The 21,592-nt window shown below is 39.6% G+C and overlaps 1 protein-coding gene across 2 annotated transcripts; it reads left to right on the forward strand.

Moving 5' to 3' along the window:
• The first annotated feature begins 63 nt into the window (after positions 1 to 63).
• ST13 (ST13 Hsp70 interacting protein) lies at positions 64 to 19,726 on the forward strand. Of its 2 annotated transcripts, none has more exons than XM_065677518.1 (12): positions 64 to 260; positions 5,036 to 5,093; positions 6,347 to 6,416; positions 6,523 to 6,593; positions 7,132 to 7,198; positions 7,786 to 7,870; positions 9,315 to 9,425; positions 10,771 to 10,873; positions 11,677 to 11,793; positions 12,468 to 12,531; positions 13,704 to 13,804; positions 17,888 to 19,726. In XM_065677518.1, the coding sequence occupies exons 1-12, from the start codon at positions 151 to 153 to the stop codon at positions 18,014 to 18,016; spliced, it is 1,086 nt and encodes a 361-aa protein (XP_065533590.1). In that variant the 5' UTR covers positions 64 to 150; the 3' UTR covers positions 18,017 to 19,726. The 2 variants fall into 2 exon arrangements, with proteins under 2 accessions (XP_065533590.1, XP_065533600.1); XM_065677528.1 differs by lacking the exon at positions 64 to 260 and adding an exon at positions 1,013 to 1,104.
• The last annotated feature ends 1,866 nt before the right edge of the window (positions 19,727 to 21,592 follow it).

A 21,592-nucleotide genomic window follows, 5' to 3' on the forward strand; every position in this document is an offset into this window, starting at 1 on the left:
GGTGGCGGGGCGGGGCCAAGCCCTGTGGGGGCGTGGCCTGGCGGGGAGGGGGGGCGTGGCGTGGCGCCGCGGTGAGCAGGGCGGGCTGGAAGCTTCCACTGCGCCGCGCGGCGGTTGTGCGTGTGCGGGCCGTGTGCGCGGTGCCCTGCCATGGACGCGCGCAAGCTGAGCGAGCTGCGGGCCTTCGTGCGGCTGTGCAAGCAGAACCCGGGCCTGCTGCACACCGAGGAGCTCGCCTTCCTCCGCGACTGGGTGGAGAGGTCGGTCACGGGCCACGCTGCGCCTCCGCCGGAGGAGGCCGTGAGGGGACTGCGATGGCCGCGGCGGGCGGGGAAGGAACGGGTGGTCTTTGCGCGGGACGCGGGGGGGAGAAGGGGGATGGGAAGAGGAGGGTGCGTGTCTCAGCGGTGGGGGAGGGGCCGCACGTGTGCGGGGACTGGGGCGTGGGGTCGCCGCTGCGGGTCTGGCCGGGGGCTGCTTGACGGGTGATTTACACCGCACCCGTTCTCATCCGTGTTCCAGTCATTAAAGAGGTCTGTAATTGTTTTGTTTTCATGAACTGTGTCTGTTCCCGTTGCAAAAACGTGCCCCCCGGCCGTCTCAGTCAGTGGCTGAGCTTTCCAGGCTCGAAAGCCCCAGAGTTATACTTAACCGAGCTAATTCTCGCATTATGCTGCAGAGTTGGCTAAGCGTGTCTTAAAAGGAGCCGAGTTTTGTGGGGAGGTGAGTGGCGTTGGTTTACATCCTGGTACCTGAAAGCATAAGTAACGTGCCTGTTTAATGAGTGGAGTGGTTCCTGGTCAAACAGAGTGCTTTGTCCTTTGAAGTTTGATGTATCAGGTAGTTGAAATCGTGCTCCCCTGTGAGGCACTTCGGGCCTGTGCTGTTCTTGCTGCACGTAGGCTTTGCGCACCTGTGGCCTGGCCTGGCAGATGCTGCTTGATATAAAAACACCCTTGTGCTCCACCCTCAGCACCCAAAAGCACCAGGTTGGAAAGGCTGAGGGGCTTTGCTCCTGGCAGGGAATCTACAGCATCCTTGTATTCACTAAGGGTACCCCTGCTTGGCATCTGTAGCCGCAACCCTTGCTGCTTGGAGAACTGAGTAAGGAAAACTCATTGCAGATACACCTTTTATGAAAAGGGAAGTTAAAAAGTTTTTGTCTAGTGGCAGACTGGGGTTTGTTCTAGAGAGTTTGCTTTAAATTTTAATCTGAAAGTATTTTAACTGTACTTTCTGCTGTATAGTACTTGTAATTAGGTAAACTAGTGAGGCTTTTTGTGCATTTATGTAAGTAAATACTTGTATCTCACAGTATGTCACATAATGCAAATTACTACAAGGAACTATTTAGGTTTTGGGATTTTTTTACAGTGATTTTTAAACTTCTATGCATCTGAACATTAGCGTGGTTGTAAAACCACTCCTGTTTAACTTCACTTGATTTTGCAGTACTGAGAGTAGCTGCATGTATGCCTAGGAAGGAGGTGCATACCTATTTGATCCTATTGCGCGTCTTTAGTTCCATTTGCTACTGTGTAAAAAAACTTCAGTGCCTCACCCTGGGTTACCTCTATTCTTGAGCAATTCTGAAGGTGTGAACAGAATATTTTGAGAGGGAGAGAAAGAACACAGTCTTCTTTTGATCAAAGAAAGCATTAGGGAATGGAAAGGTGATCGTTGGATTTCTAATCTTCTCCATGTTAATGGAGAGGGCTCTAACTTGCAGGTTAATTTTTAGTTTGTATTTGATTAATAGAAGGGTGCTTGTATTCTAAGTATAAAAATTAGGGTTTGACTTGTGGAATTTTTGTAATTTTTTTCCCCCATTCCATAATATTCCTTGATTATATCAAAAATTAAAAATTATCAAAATAGAACCTCCTATAGCTCTCAACTTTTCTGGTTTTCCTTACGTATTTGTTCTAAGTATTTGGGTAAGTTCTACCCTTGGGTATTTGGGAGTGGTACGCAAATTTCTTTTCATGTCAAAATGTCCGAAGTCTGTTGGGTTTTCCTCTGTCCTTCCATAATAGTGCTGTTTGCAGTAGGGGCTATTAAGTGCATTTATAGGGTCTTCTCATTCTTTGGAAACTGCTTGAAACTAAGCATGGCAATAAGGTGGAAATAAACTCAGCGAGTCTTACAGCTCTGTCAGGCTTACCTGTATTAATATGAAAGACATGGGTTTAGTTGCCAGGGTAATGTTGTGAGTGATTATGGAATAATGACTAAATGATACTGAAATCCATCATTAAATTTTTCAATTAAAATTCTGATAACTGATTGTTTGTTGTTTTGTTGTTTTTTTTCCATAAAGATAATGATTCTAACTTAAATGATGCTAACTGCTAACTGTGAAACCAGAATGGGGTGGTTTATTCCTGACTAGTATTGCATCAGAAACCTTAAGCCTTACCTGGTTTTATGCCCTTGTTAGCTTCTAACCTTTACTCTGTCCAGCTGTTTTACTTCATTTCTATATAGATGTTCTCGGTATAGAAAGTGTTACACCAGTGTATGATTATGTTTGGAAAGTGTTCTGACATCCCTTTTAATCATGCCTGCTTTTTCATAATTACACAAAAATACAAATAGCTTTGCTTGAATTGTTATTTAATGAGTCATTAAAGGGAACATGTTTCAAATTGGCTTTGCATTTGAGCAAAGAAGCAATAGCAGTCCTTAAAAGTAAAGCACAGAATCCTTAATTAATGAACGGGGCTTTCTCCTCCCCTTTTTAGGGGGTGATGTTGTTTTGTTCAAATAGATTTTGGCCCTTTGCAATTCAGAGTAATCCAGTTTCTCCCTAAGTTGATTTTGCTGTCAGTGATGAAAGTGGATGCAGATGTAACAGTTGCTGTTCTTCCAACAAGTCATAAAAGCAGCACTTCTCATCACTGTGGTGAGTGGAAGTACAGAGTCATTGTTGCAATGGAATCCTGAGAGCTCCCAAGAGGAGTTACTGGAATTGCACAACTCCGTTTCAGCACAAAGGTTTAATTTAGTTTTTTTGTGTGCGTGTGCTATTTATACGGCTCAGTACCTGCTTTTTCCTACAGGAGTCTCTCATATGTCTGTACCGCTGAGGTTAAATACATTACTCTCTTTGTATATATCCTTGCTGTGCATTTAATCATTGTAATCAAATACTGGCTAAAGGGATTTTAGAGTAACTTGCATTTGAATTATTTTTGGATTGTAACTAGTTTAAGTAGAGGATAACTGGATAGTAAAAACATTTTAAAGAATTTGATTCCTGCATTTTCTTTTAGCCTGGTCTGTTCTTATATACACAATTGGAAGTTGGGAATTTTGCTGACCTTTTTGAGTTAGAGGGTTCTCAGTCTTCTTCAAGTAAGCCAAGCTTTGAAAGTTACTGTTTGGGGGATGGGGCGGGGGGGGGAGGGGAAAGGAAGGGGAGAAAAAAAGTGTTGCCAACAGCCATTAGATGGATCTTGTGAGCATTGTGTTACCCTGGATATTGTTTGTCAGCACTACTAAAATGCTTCAGAATTTATAGTTATTTATAGCTTCCTTTGTGCAGGAGAAGATCCAAGGCTTCTCTAGAGAATCCTTATAGTCCTAGAGAAAACTTTGGGTTTTTTTTACAGACTGGTAGAGAATTATGTGCGCTATTGCCAGCCTACAAGGGTAAAAATTCAGGAGAAGAAGCTACTACGTGTACTGTGTTTTGCCTAGCTCTCTAATACTTTGTCTGATAAACACTGCTTTATCAGTTGTTTAGTCTTTTTAGTATAAAAAGTAATGTCAACATTCCAGAGACATCTAAATTTTTGCAATAGTTTCAGAACATGCTGGGTTTTGTAACTTGTGGTATATTTTCTTGAAAGTTTATCCTTATAAACCACAGGTAGTGTTGTGCTGTTTGCTTGCCTTTTGCTGCAGGGCCTTCTGCCAGGACCTGTCAGTCCTGTCACCTCCTTTTCCCGTTCCTATCTTTTCTCCCCCAATTCATCCCTATCTCTGTCTTGTCTGACCCCATCCAGGTTTGTTTTCATCTCATTTGGGGCCTGACTGTGAGATAGTGCTGGTGACAGGAGGAAGGAAAAGAGCAGAGAATGAGACTGCTGCTGCAGCCTGACTTGAGTTGTAGGGTCTCATCCTTAGGTTATAGTTGTATGCTGCACTAATTCCTGAGAGCAGATAGTCCTGCACCCTTTCAGTTCCTCCTGCCCACTCCTCTGCCCACTGCCTTCTTTCCTCTGCATCACGACCAAGTGATTATTTTGTGCCCCAAGGAGGCGGTAGAGCCTGTTTTGTTGATAGACATGTAGTTTTGTTTCCCTTTGGAGTGTGAATGACCAGAGGAACTGAAAACATTCCAGTAGATGGGAATGCAGGGCAGAGGATGGATGGAAATGGTAGTTCTTGTGGTAGCCTGCCATTAGGTGTGACTAGATGTTATATGAAACAGTTGGAGAATTCAGCCTGTGCTTATTTCTGCCTGCTAACCAAAGTTGATTTAGTATAGAAGTACATTCTATGTTGAAAGAATGCTGACTATACAGAGGATGCTTCTTAACTTGTTGCTAAGGAAAGGCATGAATATTGCAGTACGCAAGAGAAAAGGCATCAATTTTGTAATAGCGTTAGTGTTTTAGGTCATGGTTCTCATGAATTATTTGACCTCTGTTCCAAAATTCTAATTTTAGTAAGATCTGTAAAAATAGTATTTAGTTTTGGCTTAAAATGTAAATCGTATTGTAAGAACAAAATCTATTTGAGCCAACGAGGCAGGTTTTCTTTGTGAGTGTAGGTGGGTGGGTGATGTTCGTGAGTACAAGTCACAATGGAGTTCTAGGTGAAAAAGTCAACAGAGTGTGCATAATGTTACACTGAGAAAAGCATGGTGGATGTGTGCTTTTTATTTGCTGGTTCTACAGCAGATTGGATCATCATGTTTTGTGTGGCAACAAAAGCCAAGATTATCAGCCGGATTTGAGTCCATAAAATACATGTCAATGTTTTGATAATTTGTTTTGCTTTTTCTCTTTTCTGTTTTGCTCAAAAGTATGGGAGGCACAATACCACCTGCTCCAGCCAATGCCTCCACAGAGGAGACGAGGAAGGTGAGATATGAAGAATTTACCATTGAAAAGTAACATTTAGAGTCTGCAAAAATTACTGAGCAGGAGCAGGGAAAAAAATTGATGTCAATTTTCATTTGAATGGGGTGGGTGAATCCACAAGGGTGAGTGAGTGTGACAGTTCAGGCTGAAGCCTGCCCATTGCATGTTGTAGATGACTTGTCACAGATGGCTCCCTCATTTATTTCAAGTATTATCATGCTCCATTTCCCTAATCCTGAATGCCTGATGTTCTGTGCAGTGCAAATGCCAAACAAAATCTTGATGTCTTTTTTTATGTTCTTGCTGTCGGTGTATGCATTTGTTCTCTAGTCATTAGTGGATTAAATTATAATCTTCGCATGAGAAGAAATATGAGTGAGCATGATGGGTAATGAACAGTTGAACTATCAACTTTTTAAGGCAGTATTATAGAAGAGATTTTCATTTCTTTTTGTTCATTTCTTTTAAGGGAGAGAATAAATTTAGCGTGTAGATATTTATAACAGGATTTTCCCCAAGCTGAAAATTCTTTTGAAAGAAGTAGAATTTTTGTTTTGATTTAACAAGAGTGGATGCTGGAATCGCTGGCTGGTGGAGGGATTGTATATTTAGTAAGTATAGTCTGTGACACTGAATAGGAAGACAAGCAGCTTATGTCTTGTGTTAAAGCAGGATGTGCCAAGTTACAGGATTCAGAGGAAATTAGTGATGTAGTTAGAAGCCGACAGGAGAATATCTGAAAATAAAAGCATTTTATATGTATTCTGTATATAAGTGACAAAGGCCTCTGACCTTTGCAAATGGAAACAGTATTTTAGTCATTGACAACAGTTTATTGTTCACTGCTAGAGGACCTTGGCGTAACAGTAATAGACAGAGTTTTTGATCCAGAGAATGTGTGAAGGAAGGCAAGAAGATTGGAAGGGTTGGTTAGTAATAGTTGCAAAACTGATTCTGAATTGGGTGTTATCTGGATTATTTGTTTTTATTACTGAATTACACAATTAGAAGAGCAGGCTTTGCCAGTAATAGAAGTTCATGAGTGAAGATTTGGGCTCTGAATTACTTGCATGCATGATAGACTTAGTCTGAGAGGAGGAAAAACAAGACATGTACCTTAAAAATAAAACCTTTATAGAGCAGTATAATACTTTGAAGATTTAATTTTGGATTTTCTGATATGTTATTTATTAGAGTGGGAATACAGTATCAGTCAGAAATAACGTATGCTTACAAATGTATTTCTCTTTCAGGGCAAAGCAGAGGAACAGCCAGAGGAGCCAGTTAAACCGCCTGAACCAGAAAGTGAAGAGAGTGACTTAGGTGTGGAAAATAGATTGCTTATCGCATTTCACCAATTTGAGCATGATTCTGGAAATCCTTTTTGTTTGTAGATGGAGCTTAATCTTAATTTTTGTTTTTCCCGTAGAAATTGACAATGATGGAGTGATTGAACCAGACAATGATGACCCACAAGAAATGGGAGATGAAAATGTGGAGGTAAGCACATTGTTTACTACTGCCACAGACATGGAAGAACAGGGAGAAGTTTTGAGTTTAGTCAAGGATAGCAGCTGAGACGGGATGAGTACTATATTAACTAGGTAGCCAGCTGTTCCTTTGGCTCTTTTTTTCCTAAAAAAAAAAAAAACTCCACCCAAAACTTACTGGCTTCAGAGCCAGTCTTTTCTTATTTAAGGTTAGACTCCATCAGAAAGTTCAGTGGGGGAAATCAGCTCAGAAAACACACAAAAATTAGCAGAACACCCATGAAAACTAGATGTGTAGAAACCTGCCATTAGTTAACTTAACCTTTTGAGCATTTTCTAGCTAAAAATAATGGTGGGTAATGTCTCTAAGCTGAAAGCAAAGGATTTTTGCCTGTTTTATTTTATTTTTTGAACTATGATTTCAGTGCAAATTAAGAATGAGATTCTGGATTTGGAAAACTAGCTCCTTTCCTTGGTGCTGTTGTAGCATGGTAATTCTGGCCTTGACACTACAGCTTTTGGGGTTTGTGTGGTTTTTGTTTTCTTAGGTAACTGAAGAGATGATGGATCAAGCTAATGAGAAGAAGATTGAAGCAATAAATGCTCTTAGTGAAGGTGATAAATTTTTTTTTTTTTTTTAGTACATGTTCAAGGACATTAGGTTTTGTTCTTTTAAAAAAAGGAAGTAAATATCTTGGACCGTTTTGAATGCTTTTGAGGGAAAGAAAACCTACTTCCTGTTGGATGCCCAAAACTTTCTATAACATGACAGCTTCTTTAAGTGGCTTTCAAAGCTTCACAGTGTAGCTCTAGTTTTGGGCAGGGGGGGGATGGATTATGAGTTACTGCAGCAACTTAATTACAAATTGATCTTTACAGTACTTCCCTGCGTATTATGATTAGTGTCCCTAGTGGTTTATCTTAATGCAGTGAAAAGCTGTGTAATAGAGGTTACTTCCTGTTTGATTGCATGCAAAGTTAAGTGTACAAACTTAACTGGAAAAAGTCTTCTCCTTTCCAGCATTAATTTTGGAGTTTGTACTGCAGTAACATAGCAAGAGGGATAAACTGATTTTTCCCTTTGCTGATAATATTTCATTTAAGAAGTGCCTAGGGATGTCACACCCTGTAAGGCAGCTTTGGAAATTTTGATATAATTTCACTTGTGTGATGATTGAATTTTTATTGATACTCATATTTAGGTGAACTTCAGAAGGCTGTTGACTTGTTCACAGATGCTATCAAGCTGAATCCTTGTTTGGCCATCTTGTATGCCAAGAGGGCAAGGTGAGTGATTCGTTTCTACCTGTTCTTTCATTTTCCTCAAGCCACCTAAATACAATGGCAACTTGAGGATCTGTGTGAACTTAAACCACATGAGGGAAAGAGAAGAGCAGACTTCATGCATTTTCTCTTATATATGATTAACCAGATTTGCTGAAGCAGCTCTATAAAGAATCTTGGTAATAGAATAAGTAACAGTGATATTCCAAAATGCATTATGATAACATGGCTTCTAGTGTGTTGGATTAGACACTTGTAAAATCTGAAGCTTGTTCTAGGATTAAGATGACAATTGAAATCATGTCCTCTTTAGAAATGAATTAATTCACTATGGAGTAGATTTGGTTCTGTTGAATAGTCCTGCGTTTGAGCAGGACACACCTATTTCTCAACCCATCCACCTTAGTGCTGATTAAATATATCAGACTGCAGGTAATCCATTGGGAACACTGTCAGATTTAATATGTAGTAGCCATAACTTCATAATGCCAGTAATTCATTATAAGGTAGGGGTGTGAGGTGGAGGTGTTGTGTGTTTGGGAGATGAGGGGTTTTGTGCAACCAGGAGCATTGGAATGTCTCACTAGTGTGTATCTTTGGGACAGTTTCCTGACATGTTGTCCACCTGTTTCCAGAAGAGAATGTGTGACTTCATGCTTGTTCTGTACCTAGCCTTCATAATGAAGTTACAGGCTGGTAAATTGTTTTCAAGTAGATGTGGAAGGACAGAACTTCTCACTTGAGTTATCTTGAGTATCAAATCTTTTGTCAATTCAGGAATTTTTTTTTTTTTTTTTTTAATTTTATTTTATTTTTCCTTTAGAGATCTTTTAATTTGAAATGCCCAAACCTCCTATAGTGCCATACTAGTTAACCTAGTATGCTTGTGTAATGTGAAAGTTGCAGTTATTTCACTTCACTGACAAAAGATTGGGACTACTTTTTGGGTTTGCCTTTTGTTTTGCCTCTCTTAATTTTGATGACTCATATCCTATCTCCTTTTGTAGTTCCTGATGATGATAGCTGTTGATCCTTGTAGGCTGTATGATAACTCATACTTTCCTTCTCTTGCTGTTTTAAAGATTATGTAATATGGCATGCATAATGTTACTGTTCTGTTCAAATTGCTAGTTGCTATTGCCTGTAGATGCCAGATACCATGGAATTGAATTATCCTTTGCATTTTATATCTATTCCTTGTGCACTAAAGTTATTCTTGCTGACAAGACTTGAGTCTAAAAACAGTGAATTCTTTTGCTTCTTGCTAATGATTCCCCTGCAGTGGCAGGGATGGAACTAAATTTCAGTGACTTCATTATCACTATGAAATCTTTTTGAACTCAGCTCTTCTCTCACTAGTTTGCCTGTTAGTCATACAGAATTATTTCCAGCTTAAGTTAGTAACCTGATATTATAGTACATATAATAAAGGTTCTTGTTTCGACAGTGTTTTTGTGAAGCTACAGAAGCCGAATGCTGCCATCAGAGATTGTGACAGAGCCATCAAGATTAATCCTGACTCGGCACAGACGTACAAATGGAGGGGGAAAGCACATAGGTAATGAACTGCACATGTACATGATTCTCTCTTCGCTTACTTGGTGAACAGTTTTGTTTATGCATTCTCTCCTTCTCTTGTGTCTCTGTCTTTTACCTGAAAGCAGTAGCCATAAGCCAGGAAACCACTGTGCTGAGTGTATGACTCACAGAGAAGAAAGGATGATGGGGATTTATTGATGGCAATTTATGAATAGTCCTGTTGGCCCCGTCATCTTTTTCTGTTTCCTTTTTTTTTTTCTTAACATACATTCTAAGGGATTACTGCTGTTCTGAATAGCATTTTCTAATTCCTTGCTGAAGATTATGAGTTCTAGGACTGTGGAGTTTGTGTGGAGTTCTTTCGTTTTCACTTAGTTCTGTTTTTATGTATTAGCCTTAAACATTTCTCTGCTTCCTTTATTCCATTAGATCATAGAGCTCTTCTACACAGTAAAATGAGATTAAACTGTCTAGTTATTAATAGAAGCATTTGTTGCAAACAGTGTAATTAACTAAAATGAGATTAGCCCGTTGTGTATCCTCCGCAGTTATGTTTAAACTTCAAAAAAAACACAATACATCAGTAAAAAAAATAAAACTGACACAGCATGTCTAGAAGTGGAAGGAGTTAATCCTAAAAAAATGCCTTTTCTTTAGAAAGAGGCGTTTTAAACAGTGTTCGGAGAGAAGCTTGTCCATGTCTACGGTTTAATAAAAGTCGTGGAGCCTAATAGTGAGAAGTCTGGAGCGTAGTTTGGGTTAACACCTCTGTCTGCAAGTAGAAGTGCTTAGACCATTTAGGAATACCATCATTTGCTTAAATTTATTATCAGTCTGTAAATGAAGTTAGTAAGTATGCACAGTAGCTTGTATGACCTCTTTGAGTAAGACATGGTGCATCCAGTTAGGAATGTTTGAGTGCTGAGTAGAGAGAGTACACTTAAGCTTGAGATAGTGCTGTAGACTTGTACAGAACACTGTATATGTAGTTTTATACTGAACACCTAATGCTGCAGAGTATCTTTATTGATGTGCTTCACCTGGTTAGGGTACCTTCTCCCTGTTAGACCCTTCCTGTTTGTGGCAGGCAATGACACTAGCTGACGGGGGATTTTTTTCCTCATTGTTAATTCAAGCAAAAGTTATTGGTAGAAAGTTAAGGGTATGAAGCAAGCAAGTATCCTCTTAATGCCATTATAGTGTGCTGATTATAGAAAGTACCCTGATTGTTGGATGTTAAACTTCTGTAAGTGTGTATAACTGCAGGTAAAAACACTGAATACTGCATGGTTATAAATATTTTGAAGATCTGTAAGAGTAAGTTTGCTTTTTCCTTCTGAATGTTGGTGTTTTCTGAATTTCAGACTGCTGGGTCACTGGGAGGAGGCTGCTCATGATCTTGCATTAGCTTGTAAACTGGATTATGATGAAGATGCAAGCGCCATGCTGAAGGAGGTGCAACCAAAAGTAAGTGGGGAGCACAGTGGAGGTCCATCCTCTCTTTTTGTTTGGCATTGCTGCCTTCAGATTCTTTCATTGTCTTGTGGGAATGTGTTCATGTGTCATCTGGCACTTCAGACAGATTTATAAATATTTCTGTCTTCAATCATTGCTGTTTATGGCTATGTGTAGAGAAATTGAGTCTCTGGGGCTGGGCAGGTAACCAAAGGGAAAATAATGAAATAATAATGAAATAATACATGCCCTTTTAAAAACCTTACAGAAGAATCTGAAGCAGTTAAGTGCCAGGCTAGGTTTTAGAAGCTAGACTGAAGACATGCAGAAGAACAAGAGAACACTGATAATGGATTTTTATTTATTTTAAAGCTACTTCTAATGGATCAAAGTTTCACCCTAAACATGTTTTACAAAGGAAGCATTCCTTGCTTTGATTTGTACATTCATTAGTCTGCCTCCTGAGGGCAGTATAAGCTCTGTACGACTTGTTTTCATCTTAAGTGCTTGACCCCAGCGTTCTAAGGAAGAACTTTAGTGTAACAAATGTAAGACTGTTGATTGCAGGCTTTCTTTCTCATCTGCTTTGCATTTTCCTTTAAAGTGGTTGATACACAACAGATTGCAGATGTTGCATTGTATTTGGTTTACAAGGCAGGGTCAGGGGAAGGCAGAGACTGCAGGGCTGACTTCTTGTAAGAAGAGACATGGGGATGCCCCTGTGTCAAACAGCTGATTCCACCTGTCTCCAAAACAAGACCACAGAGGTGATAGGCTGGAAATGTGTGTGAAATGTTGGTATTATATTGTAACAGGCTCAGAAAATTGCAGAACATCGCCGAAAATATGAGCGGAAGCGTGAGGAAAAGGAAATCAAGGAAAGAATGGAAAGAGTGAAGAAGGCACGAGAGGAGCATGAGAGAGCACAAAGGGTGAATACTTAGGCTTTAATATTTGTTAATAATTTGGAGAATGTCATAATTATTTTGGTTTAGTTATTTTGATTAAAATGAACTGCAGAGGATAATTACTTCCCTTGGTATTAAATACTGGAGAGTCTGTTTTGGTTACTAGACCAATATTGGAAGCTGGAGAAGAGGCCATTGTGCTGCATCTGCTTTTATTGCTTATGATGAAACTAGGCTCTGGAATCTCTACTAATCCTGTGTTTCAAGAAGTCAGTTATTGTATGACTAAACTGGAATAGTTTTCACTTAAAGTACTTATGTCCCCGAAAGTCTGAGACTTTAAATTCAGGATAATGCTTCACTTCCTCATTTCCTGACACATTTTGCTTGCCTTTTCTTTGTACTGTACTTATGTATTTTAATACGTTGGGGGCGTGAGTTAGTTCTAAAAATGTGAGTTGAAGAGCTAAAACAAATCATGCAGTTCATATTCAGTAAAAACATACTAAAGTAAGAGTAGACATTGCTGTTTCTTGTCAGTGATTTTTCACATAGTAAAGTATCTTGTTTATTGGATAACCTTACCTGTCTGAAATGGTCTCGGCTGGTTTTCTTTTTATCTCCTAAAGCCAGTTGAGCAGTAGAAATCAGGCTGTGCTTCTGTTGCTTTGTGTGGAATGATGTGCTTTCATCTGCAGGAGGAAGAAGCAAGACGACAGGCAGGAGGAGCTCAGTTTGGTGGTTTTCCAGGTGGCTTCCCAGGTATTTTATATTTAAGCACCAATACTTGAGGCAGAAGTGACTATTGTTTCCATGTGGACTATTACAGCCACAGTTTTTATAGCATTTGTCCTCAAAACAGAGAGAAAAGTATTTTATGAAGTTTAGAACTTATCTACAAATAAGTCTTTGAGCACTAGTGGGAAGAGGGATTGGATTCTTTTAAAGAGAATTATTGCTGGGTAGTAAGTAGAGGGAAGACAGAAATCAATAATGATTGATGGATAACAAAATTAAAGGATTTAAGTAAAAAAGCCAGAGGTGCAGTATTTGCTTGATAATATGTACTGAAAAACTAGTATAAAATGTTTTCTAAATCACCCAAGGTGCCGGGGACCCATTCTGCTGAAGAACTGTAGTGTTAAAATTGAAAATTCAAGTGTTCAGGAAGTTTGTGCTGGTTACAAGCTGTTTTGAACAGAATAATTTCTCAAAGGAGTTAGTGCAGTTCAGCTTATAGAAAAGCTGGCCTTGAACAGTTGAAAAAAAAAAAAAACAGAACATAAAAATCAGGCTTTCCATATTATTTTGGGGCATAATAAACTGGGGGGAGAAATAATAAATACTAATGCTCTTGAAGATTGAGATGTAGTTGAGGTAGGCTGGGTGCATGCTCCAACCAGATCAGCAACCAAATAGAGATCGTTATGTAGCCTGCTCAGCACAGCTGGGGTAGCTGCTGATTAGGGATTCAGAAACATAATTTAGCTTCAGGGGTCTTGTTTCCTTGGAGGTATAAGTTTTTCAAACTTGAAGTTGCCACCAAACATGGAATGTGCCTTGGACATACCACTACTGATCTGATTTTGCCCTGAGTGGTTCACCCCAGGCATTCAAACTTGTGTTCCTGAGCTTGAGACCTACCTGATTTAAGTTCACCAGAAAAAAAAATGCATCTGTACACAAGGTGCTGGAACACTCATGACAAGGCTCCTACTCAATTGCATAAAAAATCTGGATGAAATAAGATGTAGTTGTTCACAGAAAGAGGAGGTGAAGCCTCTGCTTTTCCATTCAGTGGACCAGCTGTAGCTTTATGGAAGACATGGCTTTAGAGGCATGGCAAAGGAAGTATTTCTTGGTCTCTCTCAGTGACCTTCCTATATAGATGAATTCAGTGTTTTTAATCGTGCATTCTTGTCTTGGGTTTTCAGGTGGGTTTCCTGGGGCTATGCCTGGAGGCATGCCAGGAATGGCAGGTATGCCTGGTGTCAATGAGATTCTCAGTGATCCAGAAGTGCTTGCTGCCATGCAGGTGAGTATTTGCTAAAATCAAAGCTAAGTGTTCTGAATGAGGGAAGAACAGCACCTGTGAGCTAAGAAAAGGAAGAAAGATGTGACTTGGATAGTGTAGTGGGATACTTGCTTATTTCTGTTGCAAAATAACATGTGTGACTGGCACCAGACTGTCTGGAATCAATGTTAGCTGTTTTTCAAACTGATTTGGGAGCTTAACTAAAGATGCCTCCCCTTTCTGCTGAGTACTCGCCTATGACAGGCAAAACTATGTTTTATAGAGCTCTTCATTTATTTGGAGTATCTTGAATGGTTATTTTCCATATGGTATAATTCACTTGGTCCTTTTTTGAATGCCCAAACAAAAAATTATTGTTAATATTGTTGCAACACAATATATTGCAATAATACTGAGAGGAGAATTGCTTTTCTCTTAGGGGCTTAAGTGTTTGGATTTTGCCAGAGGCAAAGTAGTATCAGAATAGTTCTGCTTCTGGCACTTTCTAAATTTATGTTTAGAAAGCTTATTTCCCCTGTGGGCTTGATTAATTGCTCAGTTAATTAATTATGCAGTGTCATGACTTCTTTTTCACAAATATTCCAGCAGATTAAATAGAACATATCTGACAGCAACAATTTCAGGGGCAGGTGGGCTAGGAAAAATCTGAGCTATACAGTTATATTTGTGTACTGATATGACCGCATATGAAGGGGTCTTGTTACTTTTCCTGGATTGCTGTGTTCAAACTAGAGTTACATGTTGTTTCCTGGCTTATTGAATGTATATGATCCCCATCTAAATAAAAAGCAGGCATCACTTCCCATACAAAAGTTCCAGGGTTCCCTTAATGTTTGCTGGTGGTTGGGAACACACCTACTTAGGCTGCCACAGTCAGCAATGTTGATTTGCATGCAAACCATCCCCCCAAAAAAGCTTATGACTTGTAGTTGTTACCTGGCTAACTTATGCTGTAATAAAAGAGTTTGAAATTAGAGTTGCTGAAACAAAGCTTTGAGGTGCATCTAAGTATTAAGTGGTTGCTGCTTGCCTTTAAGATCTCATTGCATGCTGATTTTATATAGATGTATATATATATACCCCTAGATATTGTAGGACTCTTGCAAGAATGTGTTTGACAGTATTTTCTGATATTGCAGGCTTTAACATGTAGAACCTGCCAGCACAGCCTTAACTCTCAGCTTCAAATGTAGATATGATTAATGCAGCATTTCACCTGTCTGCACTGCCACCTTTTCCTAAAATGGAAATGGTGGCAGTTTCCAGCAGGCTATGGCCTGGTCCTCTCTGAATTGGCAGTGTATGCTCTAGTCTTAAAAGACAGCAGTTGCTACTGCTTGGCTTCTGTTTAGGGCAGCTATGGATTATGTTGATGGATATAATGGTAGTTTGGAGCTATTATGTAGGTTATCTGAGGTGCTAAGTCTGAACATACCGAATCACACAAGCCTCTCCCAAATCACTAATCTTAAGATACTGTTTTAACTGACAGTATGTTGTGGCTTTTCATAGTGAGGATTTATTGCTGAAACTGGAGTATTCTCGGAGTAAGGACCGTCTCTTCCTAACCTCCTTATACATAGTAACTACTGTTTCATTGTCTTTAAGGCTATTGTCCATGAGCTAACATTAAAATATGCCTGTGTCTGTAACACGTTGGTAAAACTTACAACTTTGTGTGCCTGAACATCAGCAAGATTAGACCTGTTACACTGTCAACTTCAGCTTGGCTTCTGTAGAAGCAATCGAAGAACCGGATGTGACTACCTATGGAGATGTTTAAAAGCAGTTATTTCTCATCATCGGTATAAAGACAAGAATCTCTGCAAATTAGTATAAAAACTTCTTTCTTGAAGATTCTGGGTTCCATTATCTGAAGATTTACTGTCTTCAGGATTTTTTTTTTAAATTGTGGCTGATGTTAGTCTTTTATGGCAAAAGATTCTGTTGCATTTCTTCTCATAGCTTCTTAATGGTAGTAGTTGTGACCTTTTACAATGACTTCTAATGCATGTTGGTTTACCTCATTTGCTTCTTAGTCTAAAGTGGCTGAAATTGGTATGTGTGTTTTTTCTTATTTTTCTATTTTGGCTGTCTGGAGGATTTTGTAATGCCTCCTGTCTTGCATGGGCAACTGCCTTCTCAGGGTACAACATGACACTTGTGTTTTGGAAATCTGTCATGAGCCACGTTGTTATGATAAGGAGTGATGTGTAAGATGAACTTATGGATTCCTTACTTGACATACAGTCAAATGGTAGACCCAGACTTCCACTAAAATGTGTTAAGTTACTTTCTCCGTATTTTTCATCTTGCAACTAAAGACTAAAGCATTAGGAAAAAATGTTTTGCCAATGCCATTTATACAGTGGTTCCCATTCCACCTTATGTGCTAGTTATTTACCTATGGAAATGTTGGTATCTTCAGCCTTAAACTTTATTCTGATAATATTGCTCATCAATGTCTAACAGATCCAAGGCTTCACATCTTTATAAACACAGTGTAAGATTGAGGGCTTCCAAGGAGTTGCACAAATACAGAATAATTTATGTGCTGCGAATTCTTAGGACCCTAAAATCTAATATTTAACATTCATTTAGGTGTAGTTTGACACAAACCAGTGACTAAGCTTAGTCAGCTTTTTGTTCTGGATTCATATACAGGTGAAAACATTAACAGCATGACATGATCTTTATAGTGATGTCCCCTATTTTGAAATTGGCAATTCAGAAAGTTTGAGGCTGTGAAATTTTTATTCTTTGCATAAGAATCTTGTAAAGTGGAGAAAATATCTAGTGTCTGTTCCGAACTAAAGCATCCTGTTCTATCTAGACTTTGCAGCTTCCCTTTTATGAGGTAGACAAAAAGCATGTAAATCCTTCTCACAACAGACTTGACTCTTGGTTCCCAGTATGTATAAAACATGACGGATCTACTTGGGTGATTTTAGTGGAGCCCACACCTACCCAATGCAGTTTTGGAACTGACTTGTTAAACAGCTTTTGTCTGTGTCTGATGCTGGAGTAGATGCAGCATGATGTTACTGAAGCACAGGCAGCTCTGAGGACACGAGCTGGTTTTTGATGGTTTCCAAAGAATATAGCTGCAGTAGCAATGGGCTAGAAGTCTAGGGAAGATGGTATTTTTCAGTGAAACTACAATAATGTGCTAGAAAGAACAGTAGATGAAATTACAGCTGATGCAGATGATTTGTATCAGACACAATAAATTGCTTGCAGTTTAGCTCAATTGAAGAAAACATGAATCTTTGCAGAAGTTGCTTATATCAACAGCATTTTTCCAGGCTGAGATGTAAAATTAGTCTATACAGATTTATTAAAGGGCACTGTTCAAAGTATACACATGTAAAATGACTAAAATCAGTTCAAGCTCAATAGAGGCCAAAGGTACACTAGAAGTACAGAAAAAAGGTATTAATGCTTCTCATACTAAATAGAGAAGATAAAGTTGTGGGGTTTTTTGACCACTGATTTTAATGTATGTGTAAACTTATTATCAACTGCAGCACAGAAGTGTGATGAGAAAAAACAAAGTTCTTTTCCATTTCTCAGAGGAGGTGGGAAATGACTGAGAATCCGCTGCATTTTTAAAAGCCAAACATTGCCACATCAGCTGCTCACAGTCCAGCAGGTTAAATTTTCTGCTGTTAGAAGGAAAACAGGTTAAAGGGAACAGTGGCAGCTGTTGCTTAGTGGAGGGTCATCCTGTCATGCATGCTACACACATAGAACTCCTCCCTTCTTCAAAACACATTTGAAAATGCCTGAATAGAAGTAATCCAGTAGGTGTGTTTGAATGCTCCTCTTTTGGGGAAGAAGAACTCTTACCTTGTTCCCCTTCTCATACATTGAGCTATTAACTGTAACAACTACAGTAGTGTTTACTGATGCAGTGTTGACAACATGCACTATATCATTGGGCTCTCTTTAGAGACTTTGCCCAGAACTCGTCTCGTCATGTTAAGAGCTCAGCAAGACTAGATTTGTGTTGGAACCACATAACCACTAACTTTTTTAGACTTGTTCTGTAAATGCCCTAATTTTTTGCTTTTTGTCCTTTAGGATCCAGAAGTTATGGCTGCATTCCAAGATGTTGCCCAGAACCCAGCAAATATGTCCAAGTACCAGAGCAATCCCAAGGTCATGAATCTCATCAGTAAATTGTCTGCCAAATTTGGCAGTAAACCATAAAATCCCTGGTTCTTAAAAATCATATCTGAACGGGAAGGATTGGATTTGGCTAACCAGTGTTGCAATAAAACAAACCATGGTACCTCTGATCTTCTTAAGAAGAGAAACGGGGTGTTCTAAGGAGAGCTGTTCTATGGCCCCAAGTGTTGACTTTATTCAGTGATTGGTTTATAGCACCCAAACTACATTCACATGATCTAGTTTCAACCATCTCTCCTTACCCAAGAGTTACAAGCTTTTATCCTAAGTATTACAGACAGTTTCCTTTGAATGAACACTCCTGTAAGAAATTGTAATACTTCAAGAGTGCAAGATAAAACCTGCTGTTGTGTTGGTTTGGATTTCTTTTTTTTTTTTTTTTTTTTTTTTTTTTAATTTTTAATTATTCTCAGCAAAGAGGAAGGAACTTGAAGGAACTTTAACAGTTGAAATCTGTCTTAATCTCTCTGGGACAGAAAAGTTGGCCTAGTCACAGTTAGCAAAGGTGGGACAAATCTGAAAAATTAACTGGATGAAGGAATTGTCTGCAATACAAGTCCTTTATATTTTCTAAGTGGGTGACTGACTTTATATAGTTATTAAAGTTATCAGTATAACCATGCAAGCTAGTTACACACTGGAACTTCTGGCAGTACTGCAAATAATGTAATATTTTGATCACCAAAACTGTGCAACAAAGGTACAGTCCTGTCCTTTACACAACTTGGCGTGAAGTACATATTGCAGAGGCCACAGAGGTTTTGTTACTTGTTCAGTTGTTGTCCAGCACCTTTATGTAACATATTTACCAGTCTGGCTATGGGACAGCAGCTCACAAGAGTGCTTCTGCTCTTGTCTGTTCCCAGTTGGCAGGTCCTCCACTGGTTGCACTCCCCCTTCCTTGGGGCCATGCTTACCAGGTTTCAGCTATTTGGAAATTTTAGGGAAGGAATCATATTCCCATCGCTACCTCTGTCCCAATAAGCTCAAGCCATCCAGAACATGTAAATGCAGAGTTACAAATCAGTGCAGGGGAGAATCCCCAACAAAATTGCAGCTCTGGGTTTGAGTCCTTACATGCTTACTGATTAAGATTTCTTGGCCAAAGTCCTGCTGTCTCTTTAGAGGTGATGACTCTTCTTTCACTGCATACTGTAGTCTTCTATCTTTTCTTGTATCCTTTTCTTTAACAAACAACAAACCAACAAAAAAACCCACAAAAAATCCCAAGAAACCAAATGCTTGTCATGGTTTCATAGTTGTGTGGTTTTGGAGTTTGTGATATGGAGGAAAAGGTGAAGTTAATTAGAGCAGACAGAAGGTGGTTCTAACACTTGCGGATTAACAGTATGGGTATCCTTGGAGCGGTGTCTGTGCTGATGATGTTCAGTTCATTTGTCTCCCAATAAAGACAGTTGTTGCTTCTGTTTGTCTTAGCTAAAACATGATGTTTCTGTGGAAAAAAAGACCAGTTACCTGTTCACCCCTTAAGACTCAGTGTTTGTGTTACTTTTTTGTAATTCTATATCTTAAGCCATAACTAAAGTTACCAGTTCAAAATAAATCTGGATTGGTGTAGGAACTCAACAACAGTTGCAAAAAATAAATTCCCCAAATGCTTTTTCTCATACTAATGACCCTGCAGAATGAAATGTGAATCTTTTTTGCTTAAGAAATATAGTTCTGAATACTTCTCTTAGCCTTTAAAGAATAAAGTATGGTTTTGAAAAAGCTTTTTGGGTTTCTGTAACTTTCTGATAAAACCTATTTTGCTTAAATTTGGAAGTGCTTTAATTAAACTGTATATATATCTTGTGGTTTAATAGGAACTGAATGCTTGAGGGCTTGTCTTTGTGACAAAATGCACTCCAGTTACGATTGAGTGTTGCTGTGTGCCTGGCTTTTGGATCTGCTGCTCCCAAGAGGAGATACTTGAAGTAGGTCACCCCTCAGTATAGGCGGAAGCTCAACTTTGTCATTAAGGCTGGTGCAGATGGGCTGTGCATGAATCAAAGAGTATCTTGAATATAGATTTATTCCCCATAGTTTCCTGTTCATCCATCCTAGCTGTTTGTGTGTATCTACCCATGACTAGTCAAAAATATGGTTACCCCTAGCTAGTAGAAATGGTCATATCTGTGTTCTGCCTGCTTACACATCAGCTGCTGTTATTCAAAGCTGACTGCCTCAAGAAAAAGATTCTCCCTCATTTTGCTGTTAGCATGAGTAATCTAGCCAACTTCATGTCTTTTGGGAATGCACATACAATGACTCCCTTGTGTGTGTGTGTGTGTTTTAGTGTTACCCAGTAAATTAATTGAGATGGCTGGACCTCATCTCAGTTCCCCAAGTTGGCATGTGGATATCTAAGCAGCCAAACTCGTTCGAACAGAAATGCATGTGGGGAAAGTTGACTGCACAGGAGGTGAGCAAACACAAGTTCCAAATGTGGGAGGGATATAAGTGGCTATGATGGTTCTTATTTTCATTGCTTTAGTATTTACTGACAGCTCCTTCAGGCTGTTTGCTTCCATTGCAGCAGAATGTAGGGGTAGTTCTTGGAAGTACTGTGGCGGTAACTGGCTCAGCTGACAAGCTGACTTTGAAAGCTGCCTATGTGTATGAATGGTTCGGCTAGCATGGTGTAATGTCAGACATGCTGGCTCAGGCTCAGGGATGCATTTCTGCCATGTGAAGCAAGTCATGTAGTGTGCTGTTTGGCCAATCCAGTGCTGCAGCTCAGATGATGTGGTCTGACAGCGTGATGGTACAGTGGCAGCTGACTGGTTATAGAGGCTCAGCATTGTTACTGTGTATGTGTTTGAATGACTTTGCTTTGGTTCAGCTGCTGCCCCAAGGCAAAAGAAAGGTCAGATGCCACTTCCAGGCTGTTCTGCTTCACTGTGAGCCCTATTGCACAGTGATGTGGAGAGTGCAAGGCTTGAAAATGTATTTCATTTGAGTGTTGGGCTGTAAATAAAAGCTGTTTGCCAAAGTGATTTGTGTTGTCTTTGTTGGAAGGCAAGGATCAGACAGGCACGAGCCAGATTGTCTCAAAGTTGGATGAAGGCAGGTGGGACAAGGCAGAGCAGTGATAGGCCAGGAGCAGAATGGGTCAATAAATGAGTATTTAAAAGCCACATAAAGGTAAAACTGTGTCATAGAAACAGCTTGTTGCAAGTGGCCAGCAGTAGTACCTGTAGTTTAAGATATGGCTTTAAACACCACTTCGTTTTCCTTATCTTTGGGGCCTTTGCATAAAGCTCATACAAGCCACGCTGTCTCATGTGTGCGTACATTGTGCACTCTTGCCTGTACATCCTTATTCTGTGAGACATAAGAACAAACAGTATTGTTAAGGGAGCTGGTAACAACTGCTGAGCAGAATCCTTCACCCAAAGGGATGGGGGGTTGTGGACTTAAGCCAGGGTAGAGCTGAAGCCAGGTCAGCTTTGTCATTTACCTTTCTGTGGATTGTGGCATGCTCCTGACTGGAAGTGTTGGGAACCTCTCTGAAATTCCCCAAGCCATGTAGGCTGAGGCATGCTGCCATACACTGAGGGTTGCTGGAATAGTGGTAGAGGCTAGAGGGTTGTG

The sequence above is a fragment of the Lathamus discolor genome, chromosome 1, assembly GCF_037157495.1.
Source record: "Lathamus discolor isolate bLatDis1 chromosome 1, bLatDis1.hap1, whole genome shotgun sequence".
NCBI lineage: Eukaryota > Metazoa > Chordata > Aves > Psittaciformes > Psittacidae > Lathamus > Lathamus discolor.